The sequence below is a fragment of the Puma concolor genome, chromosome B1, assembly GCF_028749965.1.
Source record: "Puma concolor isolate L17-30 chromosome B1, mPumCon1.1.hap2, whole genome shotgun sequence".
Taxonomy (NCBI): domain Eukaryota; kingdom Metazoa; phylum Chordata; class Mammalia; order Carnivora; family Felidae; genus Puma; species Puma concolor.
The window spans coordinates 34,913,252-34,932,262 of NC_141670.1; the positions used below are offsets into that span (position 1 = coordinate 34,913,252).

Genomic DNA, 19,011 nt, shown 5'->3' on the forward strand with positions numbered 1-19,011 from the left:
ATCAGCTGCGCACACTCTGTCCCAGTCGCCCTTGCCTCTTCCCTTCACTATCCCTCTTCTGGGCAATTTCACGGTGGCACCAAAGCGACCGTCTCCTGGCCTCCCCAGTATTCCTTCTCCACTCCATCCTCTCCACTTCCTCCAGATGACTCTTCCTAAAGCCGAGCTCACGGTGTCCTCTGCTCCAAGACCCTTCGTGGCTCCCCGTTACCTACTGACGAAAAGTCAAAGCTGACGGCAAAGCACCTATTTGCAATTTACCACTAGGGCACCCTGCACAATGCTCAGATGGCTGCAAACTCAGCTGTTTTCCCTACTTGTCCTCATGATTCTTAAGCCACTCACCGCATTCTGCAATCGAAGAGTTGAAGACAACTCTTCATTTCCCTGCGAGCAGTACTAGCACTCCCTGCTCCCGGAGGTTGTGTCTCTCTCTTGTACAACTCTGGGCTTGCGACATTCTTCTCTGTTTGTTCATTAAGGTCCCTCTTGTGGGTAGTACTGGCATCTCTCCCGGAAGGGGCAGCTGACCAACTGGAGGCCACGGGAACTCAGACGGAAAGGAGACGTAGGCCCAGCAGGAAAGGGAACCCCCTTCCCTTCATGGCTTTTCTTGGGCTGGAGTGTGAGGAGCGTGGAGGTGCTGGAGGGGACTCCTGAGTGGTGAAGACGGCCTCTGTCACAGGAGAAACCGAGGGGGCCAGCACTAGAAAGCACGCAGGCTGAGCATGACAAGTTTATCTCCTTCCCTTCTCTCGGCACACGTTTACTAAAACACCTGCCACATGCCAAGAGCTGCGTGCCAGCCGTGGTGGGCTGGGAAGAAAAAGCCCTGATTCATAGCATTTGCCTATTTCTGTGGCTAAACATTCCTACCATTGCCGATTTCAAGCTAGCAACGTGACAGTACTGAAGGCGAAGCTGGGAAGAAACGCACTGTGCGTCACTGGTGGGGACACAGCTGTGAGTAAGAGGCTCAAGTAAGCCTTGGTCGCGGAGTCTGGTCTAACGGCATCTCTTTTCTGTTTTACTTCCACGTCTTCCCTTCTATTCTATGAGCTCAGGCCGGAGAGGGCGGAAGCCACACCTCACGCTTGGCTATTTTCCCCACAGCACCAGGCACGGTGCCCTGCTCGAGGGACACACTGCAGACTGGGCGGCAGATGGATGTCGTGGGGGCAGGGAGAGGATTGTCTGCCGAATGGATCCGCATGAGCTGCAAACGCATACCGGCCATACCTGCCCCCCATCCCAGCGGAGTGCAATCACCCACCAGCCATGGGTGAACTTCGAGTTGGCCTTCGGTAAGATTACACAGCTGCAAGTTTATCTCACGCCTTCTGCGCCCTGTGGCCCCTCTTCCCAGCTCCCGCACCCTTGGCCATGGCTGGTTCTCAGGCCTGCCCTCAGTTGGGACCCTCCTCCCTCGCCAAGGCCTTCGGTGGTGGGGCTGCGAGTAGGTTCCCTGACCTTGAAACCGTGTGAACAGTCAAGACGCGTCCCTGGCTTTTCAAAGGGGTCTGAGACCTCTCTCCACCCTCTCCTACCTCCAGAAAGGGTTTAGTTCTTCGGCTTAACCTATGATGTGTAGGAACTACGTGTGGATTCTGGTCACTTTTGGGTCTTCCAGAAAGACGGGAGGTGGGGAGGTGCATGTATCAGGTACCCGGGCTGAGAGAGAGAGACAAAGAGAGACACACACATACCAGGTACAAGGGCAGAGAGAGAAATAGGCACACGCCAGGTACCAAGGGGGTGCATACCATGTTCTTGCAGCCTGTCACCCTCACACTCCCACACCAGGAAAGAAACCTGCCACCCTCTCCAGCATGGAGAGCAAAGCCAGAGGCAGCTCTTCGCCCTGGCCCCAACATCATAATGTGACCGTCCCTGGGCCAGCCAATGTGGTAATCTGTTTCCATTTCTTTTCTATTGCGATGTTTATTTATTTTTGAGAAAGAGACCCAAGATCCAAAGCAGGCTTCAGGGTCTGAGCTGTCAGCACAGAGCCTGACGTGGGGCTCCAACCCACGAGCAGCGAGATGATGACCTGAGCTGAAGTTGGACGTTTAACCGACTGAGCCATCCAGCGCCCCCGATCTGCCTCCATTTCTAAGCGAGCGGAAATGGCACTTTCTCTCACAGCCACGGGTCCGGTTTTTAATGAGCGGGGCTGGACGAGGCACCAGCCCCATGGATTAGGCTCCTTCTCTCCATCCATTCTCCTCTTTTCAATATTCCCACCACAGAGCCCACAACACTTCAAAGATCAAGACTTTTATTTTCTCTAGCTCCAGTGTCGCCACCGTAGCAGCAAGCCCGAAATATCCCCAAGCATGAACGTATATTTGTCCCTGCTCCGAGGAGCTGGCAACACGTGCCGGCAGAAACTCTGCTATTTCCTTCAGGCATTTAGGAAACGACACCTGGTCACTCTCACACATGGTGCATCTCACAGGTCAGAAGCAGCAGTACCTTCACCCGCAACAGACACGACCACCCTTAAGTGAAGCTAAATAAAACCTTCCTAGCGTAACAATGGGTTGGAGATGCAGCGTTAGGGGGACGTTGGAGGACAGGGCTTGGAGTAAGGCATCACCGTTAAAAAAAAAAAAAAAAAAACAGAAACAGAAGACACACAGAAGGATGTAGGCTAGTCAGTCGCTAGATTCGATCCAAAGGTAAGAAGACGTAGTCCTGGATTGAAGCTTTATAGCATCTGGAAAAGATCAACTTTTTAATTCTAAGATAACGCTCTGGTCTACAAATGATTGCATCGCGAGTCACGGTCTGGGCTTTAGCGTTCACACCCGTGTGCACGCACAGTTATCGAGCACTGTACTCAAGTGGCATTGCCTGAGTACAATGTCCAAGCACATGCCGTGATCACGCGAAGGTGGTTGTCACTGGGGTGCAGCGAGAACATTTTCCTATTTACTTCTCAATGTCAAAGTCACAGTCTGCACGGGGCAACAATACAAACTCTGGAGCCCAGGGCAAGGAGGAAAGTCAGTTCCCGCAAAACGCAGCCCACTTATATTTGTTTAGTGCTTCACAACCTTCAAAACTCAGAAACATGGCTTATCCAGCCTCACAAAGACACAGTGGGGAAGGCACCATTTCCTAGCCAATCCACGTGTACGGTGAGAGGACAGCCACGGGCCGACTTTCCAGCTCAGCCCCCAGAGCGCTCAAACTCCTTTCCTGCCTCTCCTTGCATCCCAAGGAGATCTCCTAGTGAGGGGAACAGTTTCTTTTCTGAATAACATCGAAAACAAAATCCTGCAAGAGATTAAAGAATATTTTGCAGCCTATCTTACGTGGACAAAAAGTGGTTGGATAATTTAGAATTCTCTCTAGTTTTCTTCCTTTTGCAGAACTTAACAGTAATGCACAGCATGTTCACAGAGGATGTGAACACTTCCCACAGCACCGTGGTCTCCGTGGACTTTTTGCACCCACAGTGGGGCACAGGCTTGCTGCAGCTGGTTTCCAATTGGTGTGTGTGTGTGTGGGGGGGGGTGGTGGGTAACTCCAAAGTGGACAGGTCAGCAGCGGAGCCTTCCCAGGCCGGGAACACGGTCCTGTTCATGGGGCACAAGTGGAAGCTCCCTGACAGGGCATTCCCCTGTCCCTGACCTCAAAATTACCCCCTGGAGGCAGTGTGCAGCGTCTCCAGAGGAAAACTGTTCCTGACTTCTCGGCAGGAATAAGAGCCTCCAAAGGGGCCTGGGTCTGAGCCTCAGCGAGATGCACTACATCGACCGAGCGGAAGGTGAGGGGCAACGGGGCAAAGGCTGAACATACACGTGCCTCCTGCTCCTTTTTAAAGGGCTCTACAAGGCAATTGCCATCTTCCCTTGGAGAGGGCTGGCAAAGGGCGTGGGTGCAGGAAACAAAGTTGCACTTTCTTAGTGATAATCTGGCTCAGATGCACCATTTCAGAAAACAAGGCAGTGAGGCCTCGAGTTCTCAGCTGATGCAGACTAAGTGAGGCTGAAGATAGTTCTAGAGAGGCATCTTGACATGTGCATTAGAGTTCGGGCCTCACTTCAGCAGCTGGGTTCAGCCCGAGCTCCTGGCCTCTGTCACTGTGAGGTGAGAGGCTCTGTGACAGGTGAACTAAGGGTGGCGGAGGGATGAACAAATACCATAGACATACTTGCAATGTTTTTAAAAATCCCTAAAATGGCACCAGGAAGCAGATTTAGCCAACACACACACAGACAATATCTGAAGTGCCAGTTAAAGGCTGAAGCAGAAAGAAGTCCCAGGAATATGGGGTAGGATTTATCCCAGCTGCCCGCCCAACAAGTAAAACGTTGGCATTTCAAGAGCTACTGAGTGCTGGCCCAGAGAGGCGTTCCCGTCACTCACCACAAGGAAGGGAATGGTCTCAGTAGGTATAAGACTAGTCATCCTAACCCTATTGGGGACCACGGTCCTCCAGTGTGACCGTGCCACATTATATATGTGCCACCATTATATACGCATGCGTGCATGCATACAGCAAGACAAAGTGCCCCAGGGCCAGATCTTTGGTCCTGGAATTTTTAGCACAAAGGTGACTGACTGAACAAAAGGAGAAAAAAAAAAAAAAAGTAGCTGGAAGTAATAGCTCATGATTTCATTTTCCACGTACCTTTTTCCCCCATGAAAAGAGAAATTCAAAATATAAACTTTATTATTTTACATTCAAGTGAAACTTCCATCTGGGGGGCTCCGCACAATTTTAGGCCGCATTCAGCAATTTACCACTTCGGTGCCTTTTTAACTTAACCCGATGGAAGCCTTCAGCCCTCTATTTTTTTTAAAAACAGCTTCATAGTCCCAGCTGTAACACCTATCTGTACACACACACAGGCACACACACAAATCCAAAAAGGTCTACGTAGAAAAATAAAGGATAAACATTATCCATCTATTTTATACTGTGTGCTGGAACTTTTATATACAGAACTCTCTTTTTTTTCTTTAATGTTTTCAGTCACTGCACATTTTCTCCCCTCTCGAGCCAACTGCGAGCCTAGGGCAGGAGACTGCTACAGTGAGGCAGAAAAGCTACATTCTTGCCAGAGGAAGGGAGACAAAAAGCCATTTGTCGCTTCCCTTCCAGTCTTTCCCCACCTACCACCTCGGATGTCCCTGCGGACGGCCTTCCGGTAAGCGGCTGTCCCCTCCCTCTAAGGCATCAGGGGAGCAGAGGGCCCATCCTGCAAACACCCCGCCAAAATCACCTCGGTGCGAGGACAAGGGAACGGAGGCAGGCAGGGAAAGCCTTTTAAAAATAAAAGATTCTGGAACCACTGCCCACAGCCCATTCCTTTAGTATGGAGTTCGATTCTCCAGCTTGTGCTTGGTGAGGAAGTACTTGAAGAACTCATAGACGGACCAGGAAATGGCAGTGGAGGGCATCTGGTAGATGACACGGGCCTGCATGCCCTTGAAGTAGCCGGGCAGGCCATTGAGCTGGTACACCATCCGGAAGGCGTTGGCCATGCCCGACAGCCGGCCGCTGATGTTGGCCAGGTTGAGGGCCATGTTCTCCTGCGTGTTGAGGAGGGTCTTGCAGACGTCCAGGGGGGTGGTGGCGGCTGCGGCGAGGGCCCCGGCCAGCCCACCTGAGATGATGTGGGACTGCGGGTTGTAGCCCCGGTGAGGGTTGACTTGCTCCTGCAGGAACTCATAGGTGATGAAGTGGATGGACTGGAAGGGAATGTTCATGGTCAGCTGAGTGGTGTAGCTCCGGTAGAAGGCCCCCAAGCCCTCGGTCCTCCACACCGTCCAGACGCAGCTGAGGGCCGACCGGTGTGGCGAGTTGTACATCTGCATGCGCTGCTTCACGACTGTGGTCGGGGCCGCGGGCAGGCAATGGGTTGGGATCGGCCCCACCCCAGGTCGCAGTGAAATGGGAAGCCAGGCCATAAAGAGAAACAAGCAAGTTTAGACACACTGGTAACAGGTCACGGAGAGCTAGCACACACGCAGCCCCCAGCCTGAGGACCCAGAGCCAGCTCCGGGCACTCCCTGTTTCCAAAGGTGGCCCCAGGCCCCAGCGCCTGGTTTCTCCCGCCTGAATCCTGTTCAGGGTGGTCCCCAAACGAGGCAGCCACTTCAGACTAGATTCACTGATCTGATTCCCCCCAGAGCCCGCGGGCCTCCAGCATCACACCCACCACAAAACCGAATCCTGCCCCCCGGTCTCTCCGCCCTCCTCCCTCCTGGCTGCTCCCGCGTCCTGTCCTTTATTCTCTGTATGTGGTCCGGACTCAGCGTTTCTAGCTTCTGTGTGTCACAGCGCTCTTGGAAGACACACTGGAATTATGTCAGCCCAAATTCAATGACAAAGTCCAATGAAGACCCGGGCAGCTGCTGGTTCAAAGGATGAAGCCAATGAGGGCCAGCTGTGGTCCCTCAGGCCTAAGGGTCTGAATAGCCCCCCACGCACCACCAAATGAACACATACAGTGTGCTGGCTTTACTTTGAAAGAAATGAAGTCCTTAAACCATTATGTCAAAGAGGAGAGAGGGTGCTGAACCTCACTTGTTCCTCCTTTAAAAGTAGAAACAAAATTCTTGCCGGGATGACATGGTCTAGTTAACCGGTCACTCACCAGGTCCCTGTCCACACTGCTTTAAACACATAAAAACAGAAGCCCACCTCCCAGTCTGACCCATCAAGTCCCTGAAGGTCAGAACAAGGAGTCCCTGTCTGCCCGGGCATGGGAGGCAGCAGAGAGCAAATAAGAAATTTCAACCTTAAGAGACAAAAACAGACAAACTCGGAACACAAGACGTGAAAGGCTGACATTTTACCTCTGATTTTTCCCTTCTGGCAAGGGACCATTTTCAGATGGGGGGAAAGGTGGAGAGACTCATACATGTCACACAGAGAACAGCCCAGCTGAGAAGTGGCCCAATACCAGGTCCCAAATCTCCTCGCTGTGCGGACCCGAGTCGGCTAAGGGCTCAAGTCCCCACAGCTGACAACTGTTTCATAGTTTTATAGTGCTCCCAAAATTCAAAATAAAAAAAGATAACGTGGGAGGAGTTGGCTAAGACAAGATGGCCAAAGGTTAATTCACAAGTAGAGTGATGTGCACGTGGTCGTTCCTAACACTCTTCTCTCTACACTTGTGTTACGTTTCAAAGTGTCCATAATAATTCCAAATCTCTTTTTAAAAAGTAAATTGAACCAAAGCCCGCATGATGGCCTTTGATGGGTTCCCCTTAAATTTGCCTACGGTTAATAAAGGTTAACAAGGGCCAGAGGGGGTGTGTGTGTGTGTGTGCATGTGCGCCCGCATGCACCTGTGCGCACGTGCACACATACACGTACACACAGGTTTTAGAGGAGTGCAAAAGGATCGCCCAGAGAGCTTGTTAAGACAGATTCTCTGGGGTGCCTGGATGGCTCAGTCGGTTGAGGGCCTGACTTCAGCTCAGGTCATGATCTCACGGTTTGTGGGTTTGGGCCCCATGTCGGGCTCCGTGCTGACAGCTCAGAGCAGCAGCCTGGAGCCTGCTTCAGATTCTGTGTCTCCCCCTCTCTCTCCTCCTCCCCACCTCATGCTCTGTCACTCTCTCTCAAACAAAATTTTTTAACTTAAGAAATTAAAAAAAACAGACTCTGTCTATACCCCCAGAGATTCGGATTTAGCAGGTCTGAGATGGGACTAGAATTGGCATTCCTAACATGGTCCACGGATCACAGTCCCAGTAGCTCTGTTTAAGAGGAACACCATAAGCTCAAATGCTTGCCTCTTTTCAAGGCCTTTGCTAACATGGTAAAGAATTCTCCTACTTATTCTGACTGGAGGCTGGAAGTCCCCTTGCCCGACCTTCTGTCCCCACCACCACCTTTTTTTCCTGCCCCTTTGCACATCCCCTTCTGCCATTCCCTGGGACCATGAAGCATTACCTTCTGCTGGATTCATTACCGCATCGTGGAGCAGGGTGGCCATACTCCCAGCTATCCCTGCAAAACAAACTCCAGAAAATTACCCTCAGGGACCGGGTGTTCTGAGGAAGTTCCTGGAACCTAAAATCAGATGGAACCCTGCACCGCTTTCTAAGAAGCAAAATCTACAACCAGCTCCACCCAGGTGAGCACAGACTCTTAAAGACATAAAGTGACGATCGAACTGTTGGGGGAAATGGGGAGAAGGTAACACAGGCACAGGTACCCACATTTTCATCTTGCAGATCTGTAGTCAATGCTCGGAAAGGCTAGACCCGCCGATGTTGGATGGTACCCGGAAACCACACTTCGTGGCTTTCTCCAGCAGAAAACTGTCCAGCTTTTAATTCTCCCCTGTCCCTCACCTTTGTCTACAGACTAACTCCCTCTGCCCTTGAGCCGGAGCAATCAAAGGGAATGGTATTATGTACACAGCTAAGAGGGGAAAAAGACATTTTTTAAAAAAAATCCTTAATCAAATCCGGGTGTTTTCAAGAAAACAGGCAGGGGAAGCAGGCATCAGGAAGATCTGCATGCGGCAGATTTCCAGGATTAGTTGGCAAAGCTAGGACTTGTCTCAGGGACGACAGACCCCATCCGAGGCTCCCATCTGGCCTGGCTTCAAGAACCAGGCACTTCCCAAGTCTGATTGGGGCCTGGAACTTTGCTTTTGGCTCTGGGTTTCCTCCCCAGGCAGGTGCCACTGCCCAGCCAATTAAGACGAGCACCCAAAGGTGGGAGGAATGAGAAATAGCGGGATAACGCTTCAGAAATGCATACACAGCCCCCTTCCCCCTCCGCCCACACTTACGATCACCACCAGAAAGGTCAAAATGCAACCACGGCATACGTCGCAGCGAAGCCGTAACAGCGCTGGGCAGAACTGTGTTGCATCAAACCACCGCCACGGGGCTCAGTGACCAAGGGACTAAACATTACACAAGGCAGTTGCAGCAGAAGTCGAACCCCAAGGCCACAGACTCAGGGACGGCATCAGAGTGTGGCCCGCAGCGCCTGTCTTAATAAATGCAACCAGGGGCCCGTTTTTAAAAAGCGAAACGAATGTCTGCAAACCAGCCGGGGGGGGGGGGGGGTTGTTATTACCAGGGTTTGCTGATGGGGCACTCTCAGTAGAACAAAACGAGAAGGGGAAAGGTTGGCCGCTGGTCACTCTACCTGTCCACTGTCGAAACACGAATTTTGTTAAAGTACACCTTAGGCTGCTCTCCGCAGTCCCCTTCCCCACCCAAACGAAACCCAACAAAAGCCAAACCCACAGGAGAGGTGAAAAGAGCCGCTGAGCTGGGCCCGGGAAAACACGGCTGTGTAGGAGCCCCGTGCCAACTCGAGCCCCCGCCCGCCTCTTGCCCTCAAAACAACAAAAGAAAACTCCTCCTCCACAGAGATGCCACTGAGACCAACGGAAGAGAATGGGGGTGAAATTCCCAAATCCCCAGAAGCTTAAGGTGGGAAAGGTCGCCTGTGCTGCCGCAAATCCTTTGTCAGCCATAAAACTTCTTGACCTTTTAAAGCTTAGTTAGATCTTGACGTTGTAGAGACCTGTTGAACCAGTTTTTTAAATAGTCTCAAAGAAGCTGTCCAGATAACTTTTTTTTTTTTTTTTTTTTTTTGGAATCCAGTATTGAAAAGTTTTGTTTCTAGTCAGGGTTTTTTTTTTCCTAGATCTGATCATTAAGTGCTTTTGCGTGTTTAAAAAAAAAAAAAAAAAAAAAAACCAAAACAAAACAAACAAAAAAAACCAAAACAAAATGGAAAAACCCGCACAACAATGAAAACTGAAACACCTCTGTCACCGACTGCCCCCAGGCTTTAGAAAGCGAAGGAGGGGAACAGAAAAAGCGTGTGCATGTGTGTGTGTGTGTGTGTGCATGTGTCTGGGTGTGTGCGCACACACGACTCTAGAGTTCTTTATTCATAAGCAAGCATGGCGGAGATGAGGCGTCAGGCTGCTGGGTCACAGGGAGGAGAGCCCTGGGGAAGGGTCTGTTGAAGGAGAGAGCTCTCTAACTTCCAGACAAACGCTTTCAAAATACCGTTGGCTAGGTGGCTGTTTCCTTGGTGGTGGAAAACGGCATTTAAAGTCCTTTTCATGTTTTCGTAGCAGGCAAAATACAAGGCGTGGGCCGGCCCCGCACCCATCACCATCACGTTGAGGCCTCGCAGGGGCCTCCAGAAGCCTTCAGTCCGAATGATTTTCTTGAGGGCTCCGTAGACGCTGGTGTACTGTGCTTTGGGATCTGGATTCAAACTCTGCATTCGTGTCTAGGGGAGGGTGAGAAAACAAAACGGTGGAAGTTAACAAGGACGGTGAAGAGGAAAAAGAAGACCCGGGGCGGGGAGAGGGAGAGGAAACGACCCATTTTCAGAGTTCCACAGGATTTCTCGGCGAAGAACACATTTATTCCCTCCTTCCGCCTTCACATACACACGTGGATTTCGTTATGCCCAACAAAGGGGGGAAATGGTTGGGGGGGGCAGGATTGGGAAGAGGCAGATGGCAAGCTGTGTGACCCCTGAGGAATCCCTTAACCTCTCTGGACCTCGGGACCCCCAATTAAAAAAAAAAAAACAAAAACAAAAAACAGGATTCTGGCTAACGTCAAATGAAATCATGTATATGAAACCCTTAACTCAGAGACCTAGTCAAATGGAAGTATTATTATCCTGTGGTTCCCACTCTGGTCCTAAAGCCTGTGTCCTCACTTATCTGGGACCTCCATGGTCTGAATGCTCCTGCTGTTCAACCCCAAACAGGAATCTCCCAGGGGCCCTCTGGGCTTCATCCCACATCTCCTCTAAATGCACTTCACATTTTGTCTTCTGAAGTTAGCACATAAATATAAATGGTCTTGTTCATAATTTCTTCCTGTGTATAGCCTTGCCTCCGTGAGGCAGAAGCTCGGCTTTCCCTCATCTTTGTTATCCCTTCAGATTTCCTGGGCACTTGCGTAGGTGTGACAATTAATCTACACGTCCATGTAGCAAGACCACAGTACCCACGCTGGCTCCAACTAGAGCAAACAGTACTCTAGATGTCGCTATGGAGGCATTCTTAGGTGTGATTAACATTGAAACCATTAAATCAGACTGAGCAAAACAGATTACCCTCTGTAATATGGTGGGCCTCATCTAATCAGTTGAAAGCCCGAAGAAGAAAAAACAACCTGTTGTCCCCCAAGGAAGAAAGAATTCTGCCTCCCGAAAGTCTCTGGACTGGAGCTCTTCCCTGAATCTCCAGCTGGCCTGCCTTGCAGATTTCGATTCCCCAAGCCTCCGTAATCACATGAGCCAATTCTTTCCACATACACACACACTTTCCCCACCATCGCTCTTATGGCTTGGTCTCTCTGGAGAACCCAGTATCTCCCAGGTGAAAGACCCACCCTGCCTCAGTCCTGCAAAAGCAACAAACAGCACGCCTTCCTCCACTCCCCTCAACACACACACAGCCTAGAGGAAAGGGTCTCCAGTCATCAGCATGGATATCCTTCTACCACACCAAGCAAAATCGTACCCAAACCTAACACGTAAAACTGAAGAATTTCTCTAACTGAGAATGGGGTGAAGGGCCCTGGGCCCAGGTCTCAACTCCGAGGCAGAGACACCCCTACCTCCCCACCCAGCAACTCAACGGCTCAGAGGAACAGCGTGAAAACCAATGATCTAAATTAATGCTCATATGTAGTATTTAAGAAACAAATGAAGGAACAAAGAAAAGAAAACCAGAGAAACAAAAAAGCAGGCTCTTAACTATAAAGAACAAGCTGGTGTGTTCGCCAGAGGGCAGGTGGGCGGAGGGATGGGCGAAGTAAGTGATGGGGATTAAGTGGTGCACTTATCGTGCTGGGCATTGAGTAATGTGTGGAAGGGGTGACTCATTATACGGTACACCTGAAACTAACATAACACTGTGTGTTAATTACGCTTGGATTTTAAAACAAAAATCAATAAAATTTTTATTTTAAAACTTAGAAAAATTTTTCAAATTCATAATAATTTTCAGATTTCACCAGCTTAGTAAAAACCACAAAGAAAATGGGCACATCGTGGGCAACTTTTCATTTTGCCAAGAAAGGACATCAAACAGTAATGATGTGAGTGGCAATCACCACTGCCCTCTATTAGGATCATTCTCTACGAGAAAAGACATTTTTAATGCTTAAAGAAAGCAGAAACAAAAACAAAGACTACCTCTGGTCATAAAACTGTTCTTTACATTAAATTTAGCTTTATCAAAAATGTACCACTTTAGCCCAGTGAAAATACCCCCTGGCCCAGCCAGAGCCATTGCTGGACACTGGGGCCCACACTCCAGGGGAGTGCCGGGTGGGAATGGACGGGGTCAGTGTCCCTGTGCCTTTCTGTTTGTTTCCTATTCTGACATGTTCCCAAAAGTATCTGAAGAGGCTTAATGATGGAGGATACATTATAAGCAAACAAGAGCAGGGGAAGAGACACACACTTGTCAACCAAGAGAGCACCTGACTCGCAGGGGTGAATACTCCACCTTGCTCGGAATATGCAAAGCGTTTACTCCGGAAGGGGCAGCACTGCTTCTCCAAGGACAACACAGGTTATCTTTTAAATTCTAAAAGACACTTGAAATCGCTCACATTCTAGAGCAAAGAAAGCTTTGCATTCTCCCTGGCTTTTTCTTATCATTGCCCCTGATAAAAAAGCTGGAGTACAATGCAGGAGGTGGTATAGAGAGAACAGGGATGGGATTCAGATTCCATCACTTCCGTGTGACCCTGGGCAAGATGGTTAACCTCTCCAAGCTTTAGTTTCCTCTTCTGACAGAATGGTTAAGGAAATTAGAGGTCTAGGACCATCATTACTGTAATAACAAAGGAGGCACCAAGAGGCTACGTAATATGATTCTAGTATATAACCTGCAGACGTCTAAGTTCCATGGAGGGGGGTGCTGCAACACCTATTCTGGTGTCTAACTCACACTGGGGGCCCAACAAATATTTGTTGAACAAATGGATGAACAAACAAATGTGTGCAAGTAAGGGTACCAACTGGGGCAACGGGATATGTCGCTTATTTCACTTCCCCCTAAAACATGAGTATCTTTCCTGGAGTTACCTTTTCCTCCTATCGTCCGTTCCCTATTCCCTGTTTTTTTTTTCCTTTTTTAATTTTAGATGGGGGGGGCAGCACAAGTTGGGGAGAGGGGCAGAGGGAGGACAGAGAGAAAGAGAAAGAGAGAATGAATCGCAAGCAAGCGCCACACTCAGCGTGGAGCCCAACACATGGCTCGATCCCATGAACCCTGAAATCCTGAACGGAGTCAAAATCAAGAGTCAGACACTCAACCGACTGAGCCACCCAGGTGCTCCCATCCTTTCCCTATTGATAACAAGCCCTCATTTTGCTGCATTTCTCAAGCCCAGGTGTGATCTGTTGAGCCACAGGCAGACCAGAAGCAGCCAGTCCCAGGGGCCTGTCAATAAAGGGTGGCTCCTGTCACTCCCATACCCAGAGGAGAGGTCCTTGGGGATCCAGAAGTCCATTCTCCCCCTTCCCCCACCACCACTCCTAATTTCTGGCCTTGGGCAGCAAGGCTAGCCTATGGTGAAGCTCCTTGGGTCCTAGTGGGTAGCCCCTTATAAGCGGGGGTGGCAGTGTGAGAAACACACAGGACCCAGAGGGAGGAGCTCAGAGGCTGGATTCTGGGCTTGACACGGGCTCCAATGGGGCCAAGTGGCCTTGGCTATGGCATCTCATCTTCTGGTCCTCAGGGTCCTCAACTGGAAAATGCAGGACAGGGTCAGAATAGTGACTGATTACCAGAATCACCAGGAAGTGTTTTAATTAAAATGTCTTTCCGGGCACCACTCCAATACACTGATTCAAAACTTCTTTTTTTTTAACTCCCCAGATGATTCTGATCATCACTCAGTTTGGAGAACCACTAAATAAAGGGCCTGCTCAACCCCAGCACTTTCTAGAAACATTCTGTGTCCAGCCTCGGCGGAAAGGCAGGCACTTGGGTTAAGTGAGGAGGGGGCGGCCGGGGAGGCAGTGTGTACAGAGGGGAGCAGAGGCAGGAAGCTTCAGGGCCAGCCAATGTAACGTTGTTGGTCTGAACTCCAGCTCTGGGACCTCAAGCGGGTTCCTTAATGTTGGGGGGGTGGAATAATCCTCCGGGGAGCTGTTGGCAGACGGGGTGAGGTAACTGTGGGTAAGACCCAGCCTGGGTTGGCAGGCAACCGTGACCGTCCCTTCTCCCATCCACCCTTTCCATACACGATGATGTCGGGAAGGCTCCTCCCTTTCAAAGCCACTCACAGAGGCCAGCCCTCGTAGACTTCCAAGGGAAACTCGAGGTTGATTTCTCCCCTCTCCCTTTTTAAGGGGATGAGGCAGCTGAGGAAGCAGTACTGAACCAAAACGCACCACCCCCTGTGGAAAAGAAAAGGGCAACTGGGTATCTCTGCTCAAGCAGTAGACTTCTCTGTCCCCAGGGCCCAGGGGTCTACTCAAAAAGGCCACGTTTAATGACACATACTTGGGACAGAGACAAGTGGCCCCTGAGCATGGAGGAGGACCCGGTCAAGGCCTCTCTGGGCCCACCGTGGCCAAGTTCCGGGCCAGAGCCACTTCAGTCCTACGGCACCTTCATTTCTTCAACCTGCCCACAGGGAGAGCCCACCCTCGACGGGCACCAGGATGCAGAGAGGAAAAACTGATGGGGAAGTCAATAACAAAGAATGCAAGGGGCGCCTGGGGGTGGCTCAGTCGGTTAAGCGTCTGACTTCGGCTCAGGTCACGATCTCACGGTTCGCCTGTCTGAGCCCCGCGTCGAGCTCTGTGCTGACAGCTCGGGGCCTGGAGCCTGCTTCGGATTCTGTGTCTCCCTCTCTCTCTCCCCTTCTCCCACTCGTGTGCACCTCACCCCTCTCGAAAATAAAGAAACTTAAAAAAAAATAACTAGGAACGTGGGAGATGAGGGGAGAATGACCCATACTGACCGTCCGGGTGCCACGAGGGGGCTCAGGGAAGAGGGAGGAGTGGCCAGCGTGCACCAGTATGGTCTCCAGAGCCCCCTCACAAGGGAGGCTGACGGAAGCCAAGGTGGCCAGGCAGTGGCCAGAGTGGGGGCGACCACCAGTGTAGCCTCTCTTTCTTCTTCAGTGACTCTACTTGTAAAATGTACAACTGCGAGCCAGGCACTGTTTTAGCTTCCTGGGGACCAGAGGAGAAGTTGGGGGTGAGTGGAGACAACCCAAGCGCCCCTCGATGGATGGATGGATAAACAAGTGGTCCACACAGACAACGGAACAGTACTCAGCCTTAAAAGGGAAGGACATTCCTGACACTGGCTCCATTAATGCTGAGGGAAATAAGCCTGTCTGTCTCTCTCTCTCTCTCTCTCTCTCACACACACACACACACACACACACACACACACACACACACACAATACTGTATGATTCCACATAACAGGAGGTACCTGGACTTGTCAAAACCATAGAAACAGAAAGTAGAATGGTGGTTGCCAGGGGCGGGGGGGTGGAGGGGAAGGGGGTTGTTCAACGGGCACAGCGTTTCACTTTTGCAAGATGTACACACTTGTGCGAACGTACTTTAATGCCAGTGAACTGTATACGCTCAGAAATGGTCAGGATGGTACTTTCACTGTCTGTCACATGTGTTTCACCGCAATGTTTTCTTAAGTCAGGGAGTGAGGGTGGAGAGAAGGAAAATGAATGCTGTAGGATCCACAGAGAAAGGGCAGAGATTAAAAAAATGCAACCAAAACAAAGCAAGAAGACGGAGACGGAGAATTTCACCAACTGCCTTTCCTGCCCCGGGTTTCAGTTCCTGCTCAGGCCTGGCTGCGAGGCTCTCCCTTTCTTTATAATAAATCCCCATCCTGCGCATTTTAATTCTCCACACCCTTGGAAGTTCAGAATGCATATGAGCAGATTAAAGGCTCTGGGAAGTCCTTCAGGAAAGCGGCCAGTGGATTCTGTTCCACAAGGCACTTCTCAAACGTTTGTCTTGGGCAACAGAAACCTTATCTCGCAGAATAACCAGTTCCATCTTGGGGAACACACGTTGCAAAAACAGCTGTAGCTGGCGGGGGCCCTGGAAGCAGGAAGCACAGAGATCTGATCCGGGGGTCGGCAGGACCCCCGGGGGCCCAGGCCCAGAGTGGCTGGCAGGAGTAGGCTGGAAGACGGGCCTGAGAGGGGAGCAGCAAGGAAAAAGAGCCCGATGAGCCTCTGGGCCTGTTACTCCAGCACCCCAGCCAGAAATCAGGAGACCTGGGTCTCTGGCCTGGTTCTGCCACTCACTGTGTGACCTGAGCAAGTCTCCCAGAGCTCTAGAAGGGCAATTCTAGATCAGACTCCATACCAATGACACAAAGTCTGTATTTGCATTAAACCAGCTCCATACGCTTCCGGAAAGGCCAGAATGGAGCGAGGGGTCAAGCCCCTTGCCCCAACTACCCCCCCTAATAAGACAAATCAGGACGAGCCTGCCTTGTTGGCCTGTTCTCTTCTTGAGAGGAGGCAGGTGGAGAGAGAGCGGAAAATGTGTGCTCTGCCCCAGGTGAGCTCACAGGATCATATGACAGGAGCTGCAGGGGCCCTGGGCAGAGGGCACACGGAGCTCAGCACCTGCCTTTTCAGACAGGAAACTGGCACCCAGCAAGAAAAGCAAAGGGGGCAAGCTGGGCCTGGCAGGGAGACCTCTGCCCTCCCTGGGTCTCCTGCAGAGAATGGCCCAACCCGAGGACCTGTAGCATCACTCGGCCACTGTCCTCCCACCTGCCCCAGATTCCGAGTCCTCCTTCCCACGTGCCCCGGATTCCGAGTCCTCCTTTCTCGGTATTTCTCAACAATAAGGAACAAGTGGGGGGCCCCTGGGGGGCTCAGGCGGTAGAGCATGTGACTCTTGATCTCAGGGTCCTGGGTTCAAGACCCACACTGGGCACAGAGCTTACTTTAACAAGAAGGAAGGAAGGAAGGAAGGAAGGAAGGAAGGAAGGAAGGAAGGAAGGAAGGAAAGAAAGAGAAAGAAAGAAAGAAAGAAAGAAAGAAAGAAAGAAAGAAAGAAAGAAAATATAAAAAAACGCCCGCATTGAAAAACATGCACTTTCAGGATCAGTAGAAGATAATGCGAAATCTACCCATTCATCCATTCAAAAGCGTCTGCCAAGCTCCTACTCTGAGGCAGGTGCAGAGACACCGCAGCAACGGGCATGTGAGGGGCTCCCAAGTTCATGGTGTGAACATCACAGCACAACGGGTGGGCACAATGCCCAGACCAGGGCTGCGCCCCAAAAGGCTACGCAGGGGTCTCTGTTCCAGACTTTTCCCAGAGAAAGGAAATTCAGTTCAGGCACCCACTGAATGCCAGAAAAATGCCAAATAGTAATAGCGTCTGCCACCCGGTGTCTGTTGCAGAATCAGCAATCAAACCTGTAAATTTAACTCTATCCCATGCGCCAACTGTTCCCAAGTCGCATGGACAGTCACTAAGTAGAAGCACAGGGAAATGCCTAGGCCAGACTGCAGGTCCCAACCGCAGCCCCCTCCCTATCTTCCAAGCCGCACAGCCAGCCTGCCACAGGTGCACGGCCTCACCCTCCGGCCCAAGGCCCAAATCTCTCCCACTGGCACCCCCTGCCCATCTATGGCACTGTGTACCCCCTGCACTGGGGCCCGCTGATGCCACTCCAGCTTCCCATCCACAACTACACAGGGCAGAGAGTGTCAGGCCAGGAGCCTCTTCCCATGCAGGCACACAGATCCCCGCAGGCAGCCGGGAGAGAGAGGCCTTTTTGGCACAGTGCTTTGTCGGGAAAGAACTACCTTCCGGAATGAAGCCACGGACCTCATCAAGGGCCTAGAGAGTCCTATCCTCACCTGCCAGAATCCTTAGGAGGCACGCACAACAGAGAAGAAACCCAAACCACATCAAGGAGAACCATGCACACACAGTAAAACCTTCAGCACAATTGAGTTCAAGACTGCCGGCATTCCGACTCAGAATCTGGGTCCCAACTCGGAATGTCGTCCTTCCATGTTTGACACAGAAGGCGGATGATTGTGCCCCGGCCCTTTGAAAACCACTGTCGAAATCGTAACAAAAATGAGACATGACGATGGCCCTCAGTACCATTCCCACGCACACACTAACCAGGAACAGAGCACTGCGGGAAATGCTTTACAGAGAACCACGCTGTTTGTGACAAGCAGAGGCACATCGAAGTTTATTCTCCAGTTCAAGATTCCAAGTCATGTCTTTTTAAATCTCCCAAACTGGCAAAGGTGTCCACATGAAGAGAATATACCTTGTCTCTCTCTTTTGTTAATCAAAAGGAAAGCTTGATCCTCTTAAGTTTTTTAACGTTTTTCATTTTTGAGAGAGAGAGAGAGAGACAGGGCATGAGCAGGGGAGGGGCAGACAGAGAAAGGGAGACACAGCATCTGAACCAGGTTCCAGGTTCTGAGCCATCAGCACACAGCCCCACACGGGGCTCGAACCCACGGACCATGGGATCATGACCTGAGCCGAAGCTGGGTGCCCAACCGACTGAGCCACCCAGGCGTCCGTCCCCTTGATCTTCTTCAAGTTTAGGAACCAGCAGGAGAAAAATGACTCCTTCAAAGAAGTCCTTGCCTCCCTCTCCCTTCCCCCCAGATAAAAGGGGGGAAGGGGGGAAGGAGAAAGAAGCATGTGGTGGCATGGTGATGGGGAGTTCCAGGCACATACATTCCGAAAGCCCCTGGTGAGAACCAGCATTTTAGAGCAAGAAAAAGGGCTAGTTCATTGTGCCATCGGTCAGAAGAGCGGTACCAAGACGAGGCGGAGAGATGAGAGTGGGTAGGAACACGCGTCTGCATCCATTTCCCTGCCCCCCCTATGGGAAGATCCAGACTCCCCTCAGCTCCAGGCCACCCAGATGCTCAGGGGAGGTGGGGAGGGAGCAGGCAGGCTCTCTCTCTCTCTCTCTCTCTCTCTCTCTCTCTCTCTCTCTCACACACACACACACACACACACACAAG

General features: G+C 51.1%; 1 protein-coding gene across 6 annotated transcripts in view; it reads right to left on the reverse strand.

Moving 5' to 3' along the window:
- Positions 1 to 4,666: 4,666 nt before the first annotated feature.
- The window catches only part of SLC25A37 (solute carrier family 25 member 37), a 40,221-nt gene continuing 25,876 nt past the window's right edge, over positions 4,667 to 19,011 (reverse strand). For 3 of the 6 annotated variants that reach the window (XM_086703435.1, XM_086703437.1, XM_086703436.1), the window contains 3 exons: positions 10,015 to 10,243; positions 7,922 to 7,978; positions 4,667 to 5,846 (listed from right to left, as the gene is read on the reverse strand). In XM_086703435.1, coding sequence (XP_086559561.1) covers positions 5,326 to 5,846; positions 7,922 to 7,978; positions 10,015 to 10,243 — 807 coding nt within the window. In that variant the 3' untranslated portion in view covers positions 4,667 to 5,325. Of the gene's footprint in view, positions 5,847 to 7,921; positions 7,979 to 8,190; positions 8,396 to 8,771; positions 10,244 to 19,011 lie in introns of those variants that run through there. The other 3 variants (XM_086703441.1, XM_086703438.1, XM_086703439.1) reach the window with 3 other exon arrangements.